Here is a 20,987-nt window from a genome sequence, read left to right on the forward strand (position 1 = left end):
TTCTGAGGTCAATAAGTCTTCTCTACTAAGGTAGCTAGACGACAAAAAAAAAGAAACAGCAAGTGGGTTTGTAACTAGCAATCCTTTTTTTTTAAAGATATATTTATTGAAAGTTTTGCATAAACAACAAACATTAAGAGCCCATTCACATTAGCACGACTTGTCAGGCGACTTGTCAGCCTGACAAGTCGCGCTCGGTCGCAGTCCATTGATTAGCACAGGAGCCGTTCTAATAGGAGCGACACAAGTCGCTCCGACTTAGAAAAAGGGACCTGTACTACTTTGGGGCAACCTGGAGGTGACTTGCATAGACTTCCATTATGTGAAGTCTCTGCAAGTCCCGCCGAGGTCGCCCCCCCAAAGTCGTGTCGCGCTAGTCTGAATGGGCTCTAAAGGTTGCAACCAGAACCAGAACCAGACAGTGTCTCCTTAGCCTTATATGCAAAATAGATGGCTGGACATCCATCTATTCCATATTTTATCAAAAAGAAAAGGTCGCTTTTGTAACTCAAAAGAAAGTTTATATTGAGGCAAGCTATTATTATTCAATTGGAGCCAGGTGGTTATAGTGATCCCCGAGGTCTCTTTCCAGCTCAGGAGGATAGGCTTTGTAGCGAAAAAAACACAAGCTACGTAATAATCCTTTAGTCATGGTAGAAACAGATAGCTCACCAAAGATACCCAATAAACAATTTTTAGGATGTAGAATATTAGGAACACCTAGGACGGTAGATAAAAAGGAATCGACTGCGGACCAGAATGAAAAAAAAACCAATGGGCAGGACCAAAAGCAATGAATAAAGTCAGCCTTGGCTCCACAATCTCGAAAGCACTCCAAAGTGGATCGCAATCCCATCCTACACATTCAGTAGGATGGGATTCTGTATAACTCTATCTCTATACAAATTCAGTCCAATCATCATCAGTGAACTGGATGTCTAAAGAATCCCAACTGGCCTGTGCCGCCACAAACCTAGGATTAGAATCAGCAATTAACGCAGAGTAATACTGAGATATAAATTTGGTAGTATCTGAGTTTCAGAGTAACTTCTCCAGAGGGGCCATCTGTAGTGGAAGAAAGAGTGAACCAAATTGTGCTCTCAGAGCGTGGCTAAGCTGGAAATAAAAAAACAAAGAAGAGGGGGGGAAGGCTAAGGTCTTCTCGTAATTGAGTAAAGGACTTGAGACCCCGTTCAATATATAAATGGCAGAGGTATTTAACACCCTTGAAAATCCAGTACTGTGGATGAGGGATCATTAATAATTCATTCAACTTAAGTAAAGATAAAACACAAGGAGGCATAGCAGTACCAGATTTTAAAAGATTTTAAAAGATATTACAAAGCGGTTTTACTAACCAGAATTATAGATTGGACACTCAATGCACAAGGGAAAAGTTGGGTAAAAATAGAAAACACAATAAGTGAAACACCTTTGAATAAGATGATTTGGATTTCACAAAGCACCGACACTTTTCTGAGCACACTAGCACATTAACAGAAGAAGTATTTAAGGAGTGAGACCTAATGTATAGACAAAAAAAAGTGGGACTAAAATTCACCATTAACTCCATTAGCAGGAGCAGATTATTTTCCACCGGGGAATGAGGGACGGGGGGGGGGGGGTGTATAAAAGATAAAAAAAGTACAGTTAAGGGATATTATGATAAAAGGGAAATTATGCACAATAGAAGAACTTTTGTTAATAGATGTTTGGAGATATCATCAATTAAAACACTTTATAAAAACTTTGCCACACCCAATAAGATCAGGAGATACCTAAAACCTCTTGAAAAAATACTAAGTACAAAAACTATCCCGTGGAAATATACATCCCAGATATATAAGACCCTTCAAGAATGGCGGACACAGCAAGCCCACCATTCTTCGGAAATTGAGAAGTAAAACTTAGGTAAGGTAAAATGGAATAAGGAAGAAAAACAAAAAATAATGAGCTTAGCTCAAGGGACAGCAAAAGATGAAAAAAAAAAAAAAAAAAGGAAATTAATTATAAGAGTTTATCAAGATGGTATATTACACCTAGTAAAGCAAATAAACTTAAACCTGAAAAATCACCATTATGTTGGAGGGGATGTGGGATGAGGGGAAATATGTTACACATATGGTGAGAATGTCCAATTATATATACATTTTGGGAAGAAATAATACAGCTCATCCAGGAAATAACGGGAAATAAAATGCCTAAAACCCCTGAAACTTACTTAGTTCATAATACCAAATTTACAATAAAACAATATAAAAGGTCACTGATACCTCATTTAATAAACACTGCAAAATATCTAATTCCAAAGTTTTGGTATATACCTGAAAGCCCAACGGTTAGAGATTGGGTAAGGAAGGTAGATAACATCTATAACTTGGAAGAGCTGTATTATAGAGGCGAAAATAAATTAGAAAAATGTTGGACAATATGGAAAGATTGGAAAGAGTTTAAAAATAAAGAAAGGTATGTGGAAGTTGGAGGTGTGTAAAAAAGGATGGGGAAGGGGAAGGAGTAGAAATTAGGATCAAATAGAAGGAAAGATAAAAAATGGGAGGGGGAGGGGGGGGGGGTATTTGTTATACTTGCTAACGTTTTTATATGTGGCATTTGTATTCTTTATTTTCTTCTATCTTGTATTATGTCTAAAATATTAGTTCTGGATTACAGAATATAATATGTATAAGTGTAACTTGAAAACTATAAAATTTTATATAAAAAAAAAAATGAATAATTCATTCAGCACAGGATTATTCCAAAGCGGGTTGTTAGGAGAGGAGTCCCATGTATCCTTGGAAAAATGGGTCACTACTTTTGTGAAAAGAGATAGCATAGTTTGTAGCATTGCTGTTCCCGGACCAACTGGGGGTTGTCTACGATATATGATATTGTATAAAGTCTCAAGTGAGGAGGCTATAGCAGCTTCAGTGGTAGTGCAGACATTATGTGGAGAGAGATGTAGCCAGTCATGTACTACCACTACCTGAGATGCCAAATAGTAAAGGTAGAAATTTGGGAAAGCTAGGCTAGCTAAATGAGAGGGCAATTTCAAAATATCCAGGGACATTTTTGGAGCACGTCGGTTCCAAAGGAAACTCCTGCAAAGAGAATCAATAAAAAGTTTTGGGAATCTTACAGGGATTATTAGCCATTACATATAAGAGTTTTGGGGGAAAAATAATTTTTAATAAATCGACTCTGCCATGAGGGCTAATGGGATATTCATCCACTGGTTTGTAATGTGTTGTAACTGGGCAATAAGAGGACATAGATTATTAGTCACATAGGAGTGCAAAGGTAACTGTACCACCACTCCCAAATAGCAGAATGAATGGACCATTTGGATCTGGGAACTCGGATGTGCTACCTGCTACGTCCCTGGATGTAGGTGAAAAAGACTGGATTAGGACCAGTTGATCCGGAAACCCGAGAATCCACCAAAACTCTACATGTCGTGTAGAAGGGAGCACAAAGACACAGTAGGGTCAGTCAGGTATATGAGGGTATCATTGGCATATAATGAAACTCGCTCCTCTATAGTGCCAATAATGAGGCCCTGTATATTAAATGAAGAGCGGATATGGACAGCTAATGGTTCAATGGCCAATGCAAAAAGGAGTGGAGACAGGGGGCATCCCGTGTCCCCCTTGAGATGGAGAATGTTGGAGAAACTAAGGTATTGATTAGAATTCTGGCAACCGGATTAGTGAATAGGAGCCGTATCGAGGCAATCATCCGAGGACCAAACCCATAAAGTTGTAAGACCTTAAACAAGTAGGGCCACTCTACGCTATCAAATGCTTTACAGGTGTCAAAAGTGTAAACAATGTTATCTAGGGAGATACGGATTCTTGTGATTGAGGTAGGAGAGTAGCCCAGACGTGCCAGACAGGCCAGCAGCTGTCCTGCCTTATTACCTTTTTCAAATATTCTTCGAGCAGTATGTAGCATGTGTTTCTGCGTGAGGTCCAAAAGCGTGATGTTCATAGCTTCTACGGGCCTGTAACCAGATAGCATCTGTATGGGGAGTTGGATTAGTATTATATTCAGCCTCTGTTTTCAACATGGTAGATTCAAGTTCCTCAGTGCAGACTTTAGTATTCTTTCTAAGCACCCCAGTAATGGACATGTATGTGTTACGAATTAAAGGTTTAAATGTCTCCCATTCTGTATGAGAATTATGGGTATGGAGATTAAGGGTCCAGTAATCTGTTATGCCTTTCATGCATGTACCAACGACTGTTTGATCATCTAACCACAGGGATGGACAATGAGGGGGAAGGATATCCATCTCTATCATGAGCGGTGCGTGACCATATATCCCACGAGGCAGGATAGTGGCACTGGATATGAGAGGGAGGGTAAAGGGGGTAGCAAAAGCCATATCAATAAGGGTTATCCTACGTAGGGAGTCTGAGTGGCAAGTAAACTGTCCAACATCTGGATGCCTCCATCTCCACATATCTGTGAATGTTGTACCCAGTCCAAGAGAGATTGAAAGATTTTCCCCTCCCCCCCGCAAATGGTCTAAAGCAGGATCAACTACTGCATTAAAGTCGTCAACGTACATTACCGGGCCATTACGGAGATCAAGGGTGAACAAAGCAACCTTAGTCAGAATTTTAACGGAAGAGGGTGGGGGTATGTAAAGGTTAACAAAATTTAAGAAGGATCGGCCAATCTGTATTGATAGAAGGACAAAGCGACCCTCTAGGTCAGTTTGACTTGGATAATCTCAGCTGAGAGGGATTTGGCCAATAATATGGAGACTCCTCTAGAATAGGAGGTGTGAAAAGCGTGGAAGGAGTGTGCTATTCAAGCCTTTTTCAATGCAAGGTGTTTAGGGGCCACTAAATGGGTCTCCTGCAGGCAAATTATGTGAGATTTGTATTTGTTAAGGAAGGAGAAGCCTAGGGACCGTTTACGGAGTGAGAACAGACCCCTAACATTCAACAAGAGAATCTTCAAATGAGAGCTTATGTTCCAAACAGGAAAACGTAGTCAACAAAGCCTGTGATGCAAACATCACATATAGGCAGAGTGTTGCAACAGGGATGAAAGACGAAAACATCAGGTGCCATCCTCTTTTGAAAAAATCGTGTGAAATGCAACAGTCCTGAGATAATCAAGGATAAAGTGCAGCATGGTTCCTCATGTGGGTCGGTGCCCAAGATAGGGAGAATGAGCAGAATTGTGATGAGAGAAGGGATAACGGTGTATCCAGTAAGAGGATCATCCTCGTGCAAGGTAAGGAAAATGAACAAGATGGGTGTAGGAAAACAACTGGGGGGTTAAAATTGTCCCACAGGAAAACTGGAACTGATAGAAATTTTAAACAGCGCATGAGCTAGTAGTGGCAAGATCATCAGCATTCAGCGTCTGTGAGAGCGTTGTCAGACACCAAAGGTTTCATCCAGCCAGGAGGAGACATTAGAAGGCTAAATGAAAAAATGAGACTTGCTTGTATGAATAACTTTAAGCTTTGCCAGATATAAGATGGAGTATTGAATTTCTTGAGCTCGCAGCCTGGCTATAACGGAGAGGAAAGAGGCGCGCTGTTTTTGTACTTCAGCAGAGAAATCCGGAAAAATGTGAATGACCTGGCTGTTGTAGCGTAACTCACCTCATAGTCGTGTAGCGCTTAGTATATCCACTTTGTCTTGAAAATTAAGAAAGCAAGCAATAAGGGGTCGTGGTGAAACTTCCACAGGGGGAGGGTGAGGAGGAGTGCGGTGTGCCCACTCGATGGCAAAGGAGGCAGGGATGACATTTTGGCCCAGGGTTCCTGTCAGCTAGGTAAGTAAGAATTGCTCCGGATTGGTTCCCTCAGGCTTTTCAGGAAAACCCACAAAGCACAAGTTATTTTGACGGGACCTATTTTCAAGGTCATCCACTTTAGCACGGCCACTAACTAACTTGAGGCCTCCCGCATGGTAGGAGTTAGTGGCGCAAGGGTGTCTTCTACATTACTTGGTTTGCTTAACCAAGAACACTTTTTTCCCCATTCATTAGAATAAATGGGACTTCAGAGTCCTGAAGGAGGCAGAGCACACAGCAGGAGGTGTGCTTTTATGGGAACGTTTTTTTTTTTTAGAAGAAAGTTTTATTAGAAAAGCAGGAACATGGTCACAGTCAGATCATACTGCAACTTTATGAATGGGCCGCTATGTCTTATGTAGTGAAGTTCAGGAGAACACTGAACTTGCAGCCTTCTGGATACAGCTATTAGGTGCTTAGGATGAAGAAAAACTACACACAGGAACAGAAATTCACGCCCTTGCAGGTGTAAATGGCAATTAGCAGTATTGGAACAACTAAAAAGTCGTTTTGCTTTTACAGACAGGGTTTCTTTCCTTTTTTTTCTTTTTTAACACTTTCATGACTTTATTGCTATGTGGTCGGCTATGTGGAGAGCAATCTCTTTTTAACTGTCTGTTATATTCCATACAGGCCTTGTGAATAATGGAACAGAGATCGTCTCTTACCTCATCTTTCCGGGATGCCTTCTCCTGTTGCAGAGCCTGTAGCTTTCTATAGTTAGCTGACTCCAGTTGTCGAGATTCTTCAACCAGCTCTACCTAATAAAATATTAAAACAAAGTCAGGAATATGCTACCAACCTCTGCAGCAGTAAGGAGGTTCTGCTAATAGAGGAATGGAAAGACCAGCTGTTCAATGATAGCAGCGATTTTACAGTGAATACTGTGTTATGTGATGGAGAGCAGCTGACTGGATCAAATGGTAATTCGGAACACAATAAAAAGGCAGAAGAGTTCCAGACAGTGACTTGAGCCCACCTAGCATGTACCTTCAGCTCATAAAAGAAAAATTCTAAAGTTCTTTGACTGCTGTACCAGGGCTCCTATGTCAAACTTAAATGTTATCATTTTCTTGCTATTTACAGCATTTTACTTTTCTCTGCAAGTGTCATAACACGTTTTTTACAACCCCCAGCCTGCAATGGACTCATCCAATAATTCCGTTAACCACGGTGTTACATAGGGGTTTAGGGGTTACTGAGGTTTTTGTGCTATTGATAATTGATTAAAAAAAAAACAGCAGAACTGTTCTTAAACCAGCAAAAATAATTATGGCTCCCGTGAAGAAAGTGGGCTGTAGAGAATAGCTATTTTTAAGAAAAAAAAAAAAAAGATATGTGAAAACCCACAGTATGTTTTGTACCACTTTTTAGATATGGTTAAAACAGAAACCTCCAAGGCAGATGTGCAATCATCCTTTACTAGTTGTTCTATATATACCCTGCCTAAAGAAGCAGCAAAGTTGCCATACAACATGTGGTGTGTGTTTACATAATTAAAAAAAAAAACATTCTACTCCCCTCCTTTCTTAATTGGACCCATATTCAGTCTTCCTATTTGAAAGCACCTCTACCTTTTTTGGGGTTATTCACAATACACAAATATTTAGCCAAAAGTCTACTTCTATTACACTCTTGGACAATCTTCCAAATACTTTGAGCGCAACGCAATGCGCTCCACAGGGTCTTTTCAAGGATTGCCTATTCCTTAGGTGCTGGTGATCTCCTTATAGAAGTATCTACTAATCCAAATGTTTTTAGGTAGTTTAGCATGCAATGTCAAGCGGCAGCTGCCGAAGCCGGCAGAATATTAGCATGCATAAAGAAAGGGATGTATTCCAGAGATAAAACTATAATCCTTCCACTTTATAAAACTCTGGTCCGACCACATCTGGAGTATTCTGTCCAGTTCTGGTCGCCGGTCCTCAGGAGGGATGTGTTGGAGCTGGAGAGAGTCCAGAGAAGGGCAACTAAACTAATTAGGGGATTGGAGGACCTAAATTATGAAGAGTGTCTGCAATCCCTTGATTTATTCTCCCTGGAGAAGAGACGCCTGAGAGGGGACATGACAATTTATAAATGTCTCAATGGGGATCTCAGCATAGAAAATATTTAGTCGGAAGGATTGCATAAGGACTAGAGGGCATACAATGCGATTAGAGGAGAAGCGGTTTAACCTCAGGCAACGTGGGGGGTTCTTTACTGTTAGGGCTACAAGATTGTGGAATTCTCTACCACAAGAGGTGGTTTCTGCGGGAAGTATGGTGGCTTTCAAAAGACTCTTAGACGTACATATCAAGAATCAGAACATTCAGGGGTATGAGAGATGATTACGGCCACACACACCTACACAGGTTGAACTAGATGGACTATTGTCTTTATTCAACCTCACCTACTATGTAACTATGTAACCTCCCTCACTCCCACTAGATCATTTCCTAGCATTATTTTTTCTTTTAACTTGTCCTTGTTATGAGGAACAGCTTTTATTACTTCCTGTGACATCAGCACCAGGCTTGTAAAATTCTTGCAAGGGTAGCTGGTGGGAGGTTAGTTCCTACTGATGTAGGCACAACCCAAAGAACTACACACTGTGGATATGCTCTTGGAAGACAAGGCATTGTTTAGTTGGGAAATAAATTATGCATTAAATGTGCATTTGTAGGTAGGACAGAGTAGGGCTGGCAGTTGGGTAGAGTTCTGTAGTCCAGCAGGCAGGGCTGACAACGTTAGGATTTCAGTGTAGTAAATTCAAATTAGGAGCACATTGGGTTTCTGGCAGATTAACAGGTATTTTTCTGTATTTGCTAAAAAAATATTCTTAGCCTAAAAAAAAAAAAAAGTAAACTAATACAGCCACCAACTCTAAAGACAGGAACTCTTGAAATAGATAAAATTTGCATGTATTGGAGAGGTACACAGATTTTATTTTTGACATGTGACTGGTGTACGGACTGGGGCAGATATAAAGGTGTAATGAAAGTAAGAATTCTTGGAGGACTTTAGACATCCACAGGATAGGATGATACTACTCCATCAATGGTATGATGGGCTGGTCTGCCCCTATCCTCTTTTTGGCAGTTTTGGCAGATAGGATTTCCTGGTGGTACTATACACAGGGATCAAGTACTAGTGTTAAAGCTTGGTTTTACTCAGAGATGTATAGTAACTAAGTAGAACTACTTCACTACTGTACTTAAGTACCGAAAGGCGGTATCTGTACTTTCCTAGAGTCTAATTTTTTTCTCCTACTTCCACTTTTACTTCACTACATTTTTTCGATGATTTCAATACTTCTACTCTGATTTTTTTTTTTTGTGCTGCATAGTTACTCGTTACTATTATAAAAATTACCACTGCCAGAACAGTAGATGGCAGGTTTCATGAAGCTCAAAACATGTGTATTATCAGCGCATACGAAAATAAATGCTACTGTATGTATAAATAAAAGCTGCATTTGAAATAATTAAAAACAATATGATGTTCAAACTTTTGACTTCTTTCTTCTTTCTACATAGCACAGTACTTGTACTTTTACTTTCAGTACTTGAGTAGCAATTTTTTTTTCAAAACCACTGGTACTTTTACTTTCAGTACTTGAGTAGCAAATTTTTTTTTAAAAAACTACTCGCAATACTTAAGTACAAAAAATGTTGAATACTTTAGTACTTCTACTCAAGTCACTTTTTGATTGAGCACTTCCACTTCTACTCAAGTCACTTTTTGATCGAGCACTTGTACCTTTACTCAAGTATGGGTTTCAAGTACTTTATACAACTCTGGTTACTTATGGTAGCAAAATGGAAGAGATGTAATTTCTAGATGGACAAAGATCAGATCAAACAGAATAGAGAGAAGTGATAGGTACTTTGCCAAGTGGTATTTACAAGGAGCGATTTCACTGAGCCCTATTTGGCTGTGTTTAGGATACATTTTGGGTGCAAACTTGGAAGCATTCAGTATATACCAAGAAAAATCTTTACTGTTTATCTTTTCAAACTTTAAAATCACAAAAACAATAACAAAACACCCTGAGCATGTATTGATAGGTTACATTAGCCTTATACAGAAGTGTAAGCAGATATAAAATGTCCTTGTTCAACCCAACGATCTTAAATTGTTATGCACCCTGGGCTTATATTACAGTAGGATTCAGTCTAGGAGGGGCAAGCAATTGCAAGCCAATTAGGCTTTACCATACTAAACCGTACCTAGAAATATCTGTCTGATCAGAGGATAGCATTGATCCTTGTGTTACTGTTCCTTCCTTATCCAATCATAGGATGGGGCATTCGTTAACCTAGCTGTATTGCTTTAACGGCAGTATTGAAAGATATGGTCAGACTCTGCACTCTGTGTGCTCTGACAAGAAAGGATAGTCAGATTAGAAAGTTGCTTGAACATAATTATATATTTTTGGGCAATTAGGACAGTTTAAAAAAGGGATTTAAACTAAGTTTACAATCTTAAATTTCCTAAAACACATCCATTTCATTTTTCAGATCTTTTTGTATACACACCTTTTTACCCTGGGTCTTCAGACCAGTTAAATGACATCATGGATCCATTTCCTCATCTGGCAGTGACCATATCCTGAACGCTGCAGAAAGAGAAGCTTCCTAATGTCACCACTCTCTATGACATTCTCCTTTAGGCTCAGGGTGGCTTAATCCCATAACCCCAAGGGCACCAGTCTTTGGTGTTTTAGGCTTAAACTGGGTAAAATGACACTGAGTGGTTGAAGCCGGAAGAAGACCAGCCCTGGTGCAGGACAGCACTGGAAATAGGGTGAGTATTGCAGCAAGAGCTGCTTTTACAGATATTTAAGCTGGAAATGGACTTTAACTGTTGGTCTACCCTTCCACTATAAAGAAGAAAAGCAAAGTCTGTGTGAAGAATAGTTGTCTAAAAGGAAATCTTTAGTATTGCCCATATATGGTAGATTGTTCTATTTTAGTGGCGACGAGACAAAGATTCTATTTGGTGTTTAGGGAACACAAAAATATTATCCTTTGAGAAATAGCTCTAAAGTGAGTGACAGATAGCTCACCTTGCCATAGGCTTGTCTGTCTGATTCTGTCATTTGTGTCCAGGCAGAGAGCAGGAGCGTGAGGATGTATTCTTCAGCTGAATCAAATAAATCCTCAAAAGGAGGATCTAGTTTCTGGTAAATCTCTTTCCTTATGTTCTGTTTAACGCCAATGTCCATAGAAGCAGAAGGAGCCAGGTAAGTGCCAAAAATATACTGGAAAGAAGAAAGAAACGGGGTCAGGTCAGATAAATCATTTCAGGCTTATATAGGTATAAGATATGAATTTTAGGGAAAGTTATACATGAGCACAGCAGCATCCTGACACATCACATATGATCATTTTGTTCTAAAATTCAGTTCAGATCTAAAAAATGAATGCTCTTTCCTGTCATTGTGGAACAACAAATACCATAAAGATGCCACTTTTCAAAGAGCTTCATTGAGTACCTAAGTCCTACAGGTTTTATTAGAAGCAAAATTTGATGGATTTAATGATCCCCACAAGCCGCAAATTCACTGCTTTAGATGGGTTGATACCAGTGGAAGGGACAAGTCACACGTGATACATTAGATGTAGCTTGGTCATTAGGAAATAATGAAGCAACTAAAGATACTTATATACACTGTATCCTACATATAGACAAATTCTGAAGAGTAATTATGGACACACACAATTTGCATGCAATTTGAACTGCTTTCAACCAGCTTTCAATAACAAAACTACCAAAGAAAATGCAAACTGCCAACAACAAGGTTCTGTGAACAGTGTAAAAGTATCTATGGTGGTTATTTTTTTTACTTATTCATCAGCTGAAAACTGATTGAAAGAGGTTGAAATTTACCCAAATCCTCAAACTTCCCTCTCTCCTGTAGTGCATATCCCAGTGATTAAAGTGATAATAAACCCTTACATAAGCCCTCAGAAGTGACTAGCTTCAGGTGATTACACACTGATAATAAGTCGTACCTATTTATCTGCAGCCTTCTCTTCTTCATGGCCATTCAAAGTACACAGATCAAAGGGTATGTCTTCGCATACTGCCCAGCACAGAGCTGTGTGTAATCTGAGACCTGAGTGGAGGGAAAGGACACCCTAGACAGTCTCATAGGAAAACATGCATTGCTAAGGTTTTAATCACCTTCTGTGTGCCAGAGAGGGGGGCAGGGCCACCTCCAAGGATTGTCTTGTGTTGGCAAAAGTTGTCCAAAGTGACTTATTGTCATGGGTCTGCTACCTAAGGGGTTAACTTAGTGCAGAGTCTGCAGACTAATTGCAGTGATTGGCAACAGGCTGCTCTATTTAAACTCCTCAGAAGCATTATGCCTCTGCTGTCTGATCTGCAGCTTCCTGTGACCCCTGCTCCTGTTTACCTGCTTCTGTGATTGATCTCCTGTACGACCCGGCTTGACTTTGGACTTCCCTTGCTTTCTGCCTGCACCTGACCTCGGCTCCCCTCTGACCTTGAACCTGCATGCTCCTTTGGATTCCACGCCGCCCGCCTGTTGTTGACCTGGCCTGTGAACTGATCCGTTTGCCTGTGAGCCCCCAGAGTGAGTGTGGATTTGGGTGTTCCGTCCTTCTGCCTGCCTGCTGTTGGGATCCTCCTACCTGCTGGTTGTCTCCTTTTAAAACATCTGGGACCTTGGAGCTGCCCGTCCAACAGCTGACCCGCCAGACCCTCATACCATTCTGCTCTCCCGTGCCACCTGTCTGCTCTACCAGGGGCCGCGAGTCAGATACGTAAGGGAGGCCTTCCTCTGCACTATCGGGCTCATCAGTCAGGTACGTGAGAAGTTGACACTTATGCAGATAGCAGAAGGAAGGAGAGAGCATAAAGGAAGCACACAATGCTATAGACAGAGACAAGTACACACTATAGAGGAACATTTTTTGTTCATCTTTCATTTTAGGGGATTACAACCATTTTAACAAAAAAATATATCTGATGATAGGTCTTGGACCCATACAAAAACTAAAATGTCAGTTTTGGATGCACTGACTCTTTAAATAAAGCAATTAGCAGGGCTTGCCGCCTCAGATCGATATTTTTGTAGTCATCAACCAAAAAGCTCAGAGCTCCCTATTCAAAGAGTTTCAGTTCCAGATTTAGTGCCCAACAAAGCCTTGGGGTACTAAGGCTGTGCAGTGGGTATCACTGTTTCTGACCTTTTAACAGTTCTCTATTAAAGAGGCCCATAAAAATAGATTACCTTTACAACCCAATACCTGATATCATGACAATTATCATGGTACAATATAATTAGGGTGATGTAAAGCAAGAGCTCCTCGTTCACCTCTACCCTAAGAATAGGAGTTTTATAAGATGTGTGATACAAATGCGATGGTAACATGTGACCACAATTCAAGTTACTGGGATCATTCCAGCATCTTATGTACAATTTCCACATGACAGCTGCCAAGAAACCTCATGAAATGTGTCATAAGTCACAAAATCAGAGAAACACAAAACACTTCCAGAGACCTCAAAGCTCAGCAGACTTGTGTTCTGAGCCTAGTGAGAGGTCCGCAATATCCAATTGCCATTGTAATTGCTTTCCTCACAGAAACCAGTCACTGACACCATGTTGTGCCAGAGGTGAACACGGATACTGTGCTAAGATCATTTAGCTTGCAGCCGCTTTGGTATGGGATCAGATTAATGCTTGCTTGTGTTCCAGAGAAAACACATCTTGTATTTGCAAAAGGCTTAAAGATGGAAAGTAAATATCCAGGGCGATGGCCTGATTTGTCAGTGAGCATTCTCATACATGTATGATGCCACAGGGTCTGTGTGGGATTCTTGTACTGATTTTATGGGTCACACTGTAGAAGATCATGCTAATATCTCCGCTGTGTTTCATGTGGAGATCTGCTGTCACCCGGAGGCTGTTATGGGGAATTAACTGCGTTTTATTTTTAACAGTAAGGCCTCATTCACACAGGTTTGCTGCATTTGTTTTATTTAAAAACAAGATTGATGTGGGAAGTATAGTGTTTATATTGCATTTATATGCAAACTTTGCATATAAACTCCCTTTTTATTATGCATTTACATGCGTTTAGACACATTCGATGCATTAAGAATATCTAATCTACCGCCAGACGCACAGATTTTTATTTTTTCAAAACGCAATTAAATTGAATACACCTGAATGCAAGTATATACACAGTGCACGTTTTACTATTTAAAATCATTATAAATGCACACATGATTTTAATAAATGCATATAATTGTATGTATTAATATTATTATTACAGGTAATTTTATAGTGCTGTCAATTTACACAATGCTTTACATAGCTATTGTACATTCACATTAGTCCCTGCCCTCAAGGAGCTTACAATCTAAGGTCCCTTAGGGCTCTTTCACACGGAGCGGACCGCATCGCGGACATACGGAGCGCCCGTGTGAAAGGGCCCTAACTCACATTCATACATACACACACTAGAGCCAATTTAGTCAGGAGCCAATTAACCTACTAACATATCTTTTGAGTATAGGAGGAAACCGGAGTACCCGGAGGAAACCCAGGCAGGCACAGAGAAAACATACAAATTCCAGGCAGGTAGTATTGTGGTTGATCCATGTAGATAAAGTCGGCAACCAGGTGAGGATGAATTAAGTTACTCTTCATTTTGTCCAAGGATTACACATGTTCCAAACAGTAATGCGTTGCAGCCAATGAAGGCCCTACTCACACGTGGTTGGGATTGGAACTGATGACCCTAGTATTTCATTGTCCGTGTGAATGAGGCATAGGAATATTACTTTTTTAGCTGATTTTTATAGTACCTTTTATCCTGACTATTAATTTCCAGATATACAATTCCTAACGGACAGAACAATGTTTTTATGCACAAGTAGTGACTTACTTGTGCAGTGTCAGATGTGAAAAAATGTACAGTACAATAAGTTTTGTTTTGTTGTACAAAATAAGTATTTTAATTATTTTGTAACAAAAATGAGAACTCCCCAAGCTCTGTAAGAGTGTAATGAAGTTTTTGGCCCAGTAAAAAAATATCTTGTGTCATGCGGTGTTGACCTGAACATTGCATAAAATGTGACCATGTTACATTTATTTTAAATGCTTCCTGTGGAAGGACTCCACCATAAGATCATAGGCAGCAAGGACGTGGATTTTATATAAGGCTCGATTCGGTTTTCAAAAGGTTGCGCTTAGGAAGTAGTTTCAAACAAAGTTCAAGAGCTTGCCAACAATCTGCTCAATACAGACTTCTGTCCTTGTTGGGAATTGTGTTGGCTGCATTGACCAAAATCTTGCATGCACTTCTTAGGCCCAGGTATCCCGTTCATATCATAGGGTCTACTGGCAGAATGCTGACAGCTGGTGCCTCCAAAACACAAAAGCTTGGTGCTCTTTAGATTCCCAAATGGAGTTTTTTTTTAAAAACTCTTTATAGTGAAAAAATATTACCAGTATGTTTTATTGTTTAAAGCCAAAGTCCAAGGAACTTGAAAATTCTCCTTTGCAGTGGGTCTGCACCAGCACTGCAAGGGTAGGGAAGATTTACAGGTCCCTCTCAAAAAATTAGCATATTGTGATAAAGTTCATTATTTTCTGTAATGTACTGATAAACATTAGACTTTCATATATTTTAGATTCATTACACACAACTGAAGTAGTGTAAGCCTTTTATTGTTTTAATATTGATGATTTTGGCATACAGCTCATGAAAAACCAAAATTCCTATCTCAAAAAATTAGCATATCATGAAAAGGTTCTCTAAACAAGCTATTAACCTAATCATCTGAATCAACTAATTAACTCTAAACACCTACAAAAGATTCCTGAGGCTTTTAAAAACTCCCAGCCTGGTTCATTACTCAAAACCGCAATCATGGGTAAGACCGCCGACCTGACTGCTGTCCAGAAGGCCTTCATTGAAACCCTCAAGCAAGAGGGTAAGACACAGAAAGAAATCTCTGAATGAATAGGCTGTTCCCAGAGTGCTGTATCAAGGCACCTCAGTGGGAAGTCTGTGGGAAGGAAAAAGCTGCACAACGAGAAGAGGTGACCGGACCCTGAGGAAGATTGTGGAGAAGGACCGATTCCAGACCTTGGGGGACCTGCGAAAGCAGTGGACTGAGTCTGGAGTAGAAACATCTAGAGCCACCATGTACAGGCGTGTGCAGGAAATGGGCTACAGGTGCCACATTCTCCAGGTCAAGCCACTTTTGAACCAGAAACAGCGGCAGAAGCGCCTGACCTGGGCTACAGAGAAGCAGCACTGGACTGTTGCTCAGTGGTCCAAAGTACTTTTTTCGGATGAAAGCAAATTTTGCATATCATTCGGAAATCAAGGTGCCAGAGTCTGGAGGAAGACTGGGGAGAGGGAAATGACAAAATGCCTGAAGTCCAGTGTCAAGTACCCACAGTCAGTGATGGTCTGGGGTGCCATGTCAGCTGCTGGTGTTGGTCCACTGTGTTTTATCAAGGGCAGGGTCAATGCAGCTAGCTATCAGGAGATTTTGGAGCACTTCATGCTTCCATCTGATGAAAAGCTTTATGGAGATGAAGATTTCATTTTTCAGCACGACCTGGCACCTGCTCACAGTGCCAAAACCACTGGTAAATGGCTTACTGACCATGGTATTACTGCGCTCAATTGGCCTGCCAACTCTCCTGACCTGAACCCCATAGAGAATCTGTGGGATGTTGTGAAGAGAAAGTTGAGAGACGCAAGACCCAACACTCTGGATGAGCTCAAGGCCGCTATCGAAGCATCCTGGGCCTCCATAACACCTCAGCAGTGCCACAGGCTGATTGCCTCCATGCCACGCCGCATTGAAGCAGTCATTTCTGCAAAAGGATTACCGACCAAGTATTGAGTGCATAACTGAACATAATTATTTGAAGGATGACTTTTTTTGTATAAAAAACACTTTTTTTTTATTGGTCGGATGAAATATGCTAATTTTTTGAGATAGGAATTTTGGTTTTTCATGAGCTGTATGCCAAAATCATCAATATTAAAATAAAAGGCTTGCACTACTTCAGTTGTGTGTAATGAATCTAAAATATATGAAAGTCTAATGTTTATCAGTACATTACAGAAAATAATGAACTTTATCACAATATGCTAATTTTTTGAGAGGGACCTGTACATTCCCGATCCTCTGCTCCCCCACACTCCTAGACTTTTCCTAACAGGATCTTCTTCTTCATGCTGCAGCAGTCTAAGGTACTAACAGTAAGACTGATGCAGGGTCCATAGCCCTGCGATGGTGCCCTGAGACAGTCCATGGAAAGAGCATGTAAGATTGCTGCCTGCCGAGGAGCAGAGCATCGGTTAACCACTTAAGCCCCGGAAGATTTTACCCCCATTCCGACCAGGGGGTATTTTGCGATTCGGCACTGCGTGAATTTAACGCACAATTGCGCGGTCGTGCGACGCTGTACCTAAACGAATTTGACGTCCTTTTTTTCCCACAAACAGAGCTTTCTTTTGGTGGTATTTGATCACCTGTGCGATTTTTTGATCACGCGCTATAAACAAAAAAAGAGCGTCAATTTTGCAAAAATAGCAATATTTTTCACATTTTTTTTATATGAAATTCCCCCAAAAAAAAATGTAAAAATCAAAATTTTTAAAAATTTTCGGCCAATTTATTTTATGCTACCTATGTTTGGTAAAAAAAAATCGCAAAAAGCGTATTTTGATTGGTTTGCGCAAAAGTTATCGCGTTTACTAACAAAGGGAAAGATTTTTGTCATTTTTGTTGTTTTTTTTTTTAACGCGTAATGGCGGCGATCTGCGATTTTTTTTGCGGTACTGCGACATTGCGGCGGACAGATCGGACCCTTGACTGACATTTTTGACACTTTTGGGGTTACCAGTGACATTTCTACAGTAATCAGTGCTATATATATGCACTGTTACTGTAAAAATACACTGGTAGTGAAGGGGTTAACTTTATTTGGAAGGGAGGGGCTGTGTGTGTCCCTAGGGGCGTGGTTTCTACTGTGATTGGCTGTGGCTCTAGCTGTAAGGACACTGATCAACGGATCTACATACCAGATCCGTTTTATCAGTGTCTTTGCAGCGAGGAGAATGACAGGCAGTTTGTTTACACAAGCTGCCTGACATTCTCCCTCTCCCCCGCCGATCGCCGAGTGACCGGCGGACATCGGGTCCGCTGGTCACACGCGCGGGGGGGTCCGTGACCACGCGGGAGCGGGAGCGCGCCCCGGGGGGCGCGCGCTCGCTCCCTAGACCCTCACAAGCAAGCAACGTAGCCCTACGTTAGTTTGCCTGTGAGGGGCTGACCGCCGACGTAGATAGTCGTGCGGCGGTCGGCAAGTGGTTAAGTAAGTGTTCCCCCTAGACATAAACAGACATTAAAAACTTTCAGTGTGGGTGCCGCCCAGGGGCTGACTGGCAACTTTCAGCCCAGGGGGCAAGTACAAACCATAGGCCCATGGTGCAGCGACTCGGCCCCCCTCCCACTCTCTCTTTTTCCGGCCTCCTCCTGACCCCCTATTCCAGGCTGAAGCTCCACTCCAGGTACTCTCTACTCCCGGGCGAATCTGGTTTCCCATCCTGGCTAGCAGGGGCGGTTGGGGGGAGCTGGGACAGCTCGGTCGGGGCTGGCCAGAGGAGGAGAGTCTCCAGTTGGGCATGACACCGGCCTCTGCTCAGACACAGCTTACACCATCCATGTTGGGGGGGAGGTCTGCGCTCTGTCCTTGTCTTTATATTACACAGCCCCTGTACCTCTGGCTCTCTTTACATTACACAGCCCCTGCACCTCTGGCCTCCTTTACATTACACAGTCCCCCACACCTCTGGACCCCGTTTACATTACACAGTCACACACCTCTTGTTCCCTGTACATTGCAAAGCCCCCTGCACCTCTGGACCCCTTCCTGTGTGCTCGGGCCCCCTACAAGAGGGCTGGTGGTCCCCCCCTATCAGCGGCCCTGATTCCTGTTACTCTAGACAAACTATCTTGTGCCACCAAATACCCCCCTTCTTTATCACAAGTCAGTTATTAGCCCTGGTATTACACTAACAAGATTGGAGGCCTTAACCACACAAGGCACACCCTGCAAAGGCAGCGATAATGAGGACACAGCCAAAGTGCACTGTTGGGCAGGATGGGAGTCTGGAACATTTGACTACACACAGGAATGTATTATTGACATTCAGTAACCTAGTATGTGGGTGAGTGTATGTTCACCTAGTAGGAGTGCCATCCTTGGTCACAGTACACATCGGGTATGTAGAAATCTGAATCAGAAGCAACCCAAGTGCATCAGTCTTGTCAGAGTGATCGATTGAGATACGTCCTTTGTTGATGTTCCCCCATCAGGTCTATCCTGGACCAAAGGACATCTAGCTAAAACGGAATGAGACGTTGCATTTAACTGAGTTTAAGTGTACAACTGAAGCCATTCCCTCTCTAAAGTATTTGTTTAGTTTACGAGCCCATTTGTAACCTGTTCACCCTCTATGTTTGCTAGTATTGAGAATGTTTACTTCCTTTTCTTCTATTGCCTTCTTGGTGTAAATAGCTTGTAATGTTCATAATGGTACACAAAATTCCTCATTGTTTAACTATTTTTATCTGTGTTATTACTCTGTCATGCCGATGCAAACCTTTAAATAATGTTTTTTACCCCAAATTCTATTTTAATGATAACATTTCTGCAACATAAACAACTCTTTTTTTTTTTTCGAAAGCATCTACTTGTGGCACATTGCGGTTACTTTTGCAAATCCTAAATCTTACTTTGCCAACTTACAGTCTAAGTGGGTGGACAGGCAATAGTACTCTAATATAATAACAGATGCAAGAGTTTCAGTTGTTTCCTTAAGAATGCTGGCTCAGAATCTGACAGAATTACATTTTTCTTTAATTTTTTATATTCCAATAACACAAATAATGTAAGATAAAGTCATAAGCCCAATTTTAATTTTTTTGTGTTGACATTCAGGAGATTTGATAGGGGCATACATCATGTGTTTTTGGTTCAAACTGGGGTTCATCTCACAAACGAAGACAATATTCCCTGAGTGGAATTCATAAGAGTCACAAAAGCCGAAGAATGTTATGCAATCTAGTCTTTCTCGGCACAAAAACATCTCATTCTCGAGATTTACCACTTACTTGGGATTGTCTGCATAGTTTAAAAGGTTGAAGAGTCTCTTGGTAAAACAAGTGATGATAGGACTGTAGATCAAACCAAAAGTTGACGCCACACTCCCACAGCTGAAATGGAACAATAATAATAAACAATAAAGAAATATATACATTTATCCAAACTGCCTGGTCGCAGTGCTAAAAGATTTTGACTTTTTGGTTACAAATTAATTAGAAACTAAAGCAGATCACTCTCCCCAATCACCTTCTGCTATCTCATCCTTAGCCTCTGCTCTCTCAATATTACTTTTTACATTTTCTATTTGAATACCTTTTTCAGGGAATTCTCCTTCCACTTTCTAGGCGAGACTGATGTGTCACTTTGCCTGCTGCCTCCTAGGATACCCACAATGTGCACCCCAGTTGTCTACAGGAGATGCTATGGCGTGTGAACCTTGGCTCATCATAAGGGGGCTAACTGTTTCTTCCTGGTATATGCAGCTGACCTCCTGATGATGTGCCACACTGCATGTTCTGGGGGTTGGGTGCAAGAACCCAAAAGAGACAACTAGCCTCCTGATGACATCACAGATAAAAATGACAGTGCAGGACCCGTTGTGCAGCAGGGATGCAGCAGATCTTTACAGAACACTGCTGGATTGCTGGGAGTGTGATTCTGTAGCCATGGCCACAGCAATCCCAATGTGTTATATTGTTATTTTTATTATACAGAATTTTTTATAGTGCCAATATTAATGAATATTCAGCTAATGAGAGCTTTGAATCTAAAGGGAGGGACAACATAAGTAATGACTGTAAAGAATACAAAAAGGTGCGCTCAGCTGCAAATATGTCAAATCAAAAAACTGCTGCCATCAAACACTCTCTGAATAGTGAGGAGGAAAAAACATTGTAAAATAAACAGGATGCACTGTTTTTGACTGAGATGCTATCCTAAAAGTGATTACGTAACAGATGCAATAAACAATGTGCAATAAGCAAAATCAAACAATAGTGAATGTTCAAAGTGT

General features: G+C 41.0%; 1 protein-coding gene across 2 annotated transcripts in view; it reads right to left on the reverse strand.

The window, feature by feature from the left end:
* Positions 1-20,987, reverse strand: part of RGS22 (regulator of G protein signaling 22) — a 150,500-nt gene that overhangs the window by 58,194 nt on the left and 71,319 nt on the right. For both annotated transcript variants that reach the window (XM_082257561.1, XM_082257562.1), the window contains 3 exons: positions 19,984-20,085; positions 10,868-11,062; positions 6,486-6,578 (listed from right to left, as the gene is read on the reverse strand). In XM_082257561.1, the coding sequence (XP_082113687.1) occupies positions 6,486-6,578; positions 10,868-11,062; positions 19,984-20,085 (390 nt within the window). The remainder of the gene's footprint in view (positions 1-6,485; positions 6,579-10,867; positions 11,063-19,983; positions 20,086-20,987) is intronic.

This window comes from Pelophylax lessonae (assembly GCF_965119305.1).
Source record: "Pelophylax lessonae genome assembly, chromosome: 5".
NCBI classification, from domain to species: Eukaryota; Metazoa; Chordata; class Amphibia; order Anura; family Ranidae; genus Pelophylax; species Pelophylax lessonae.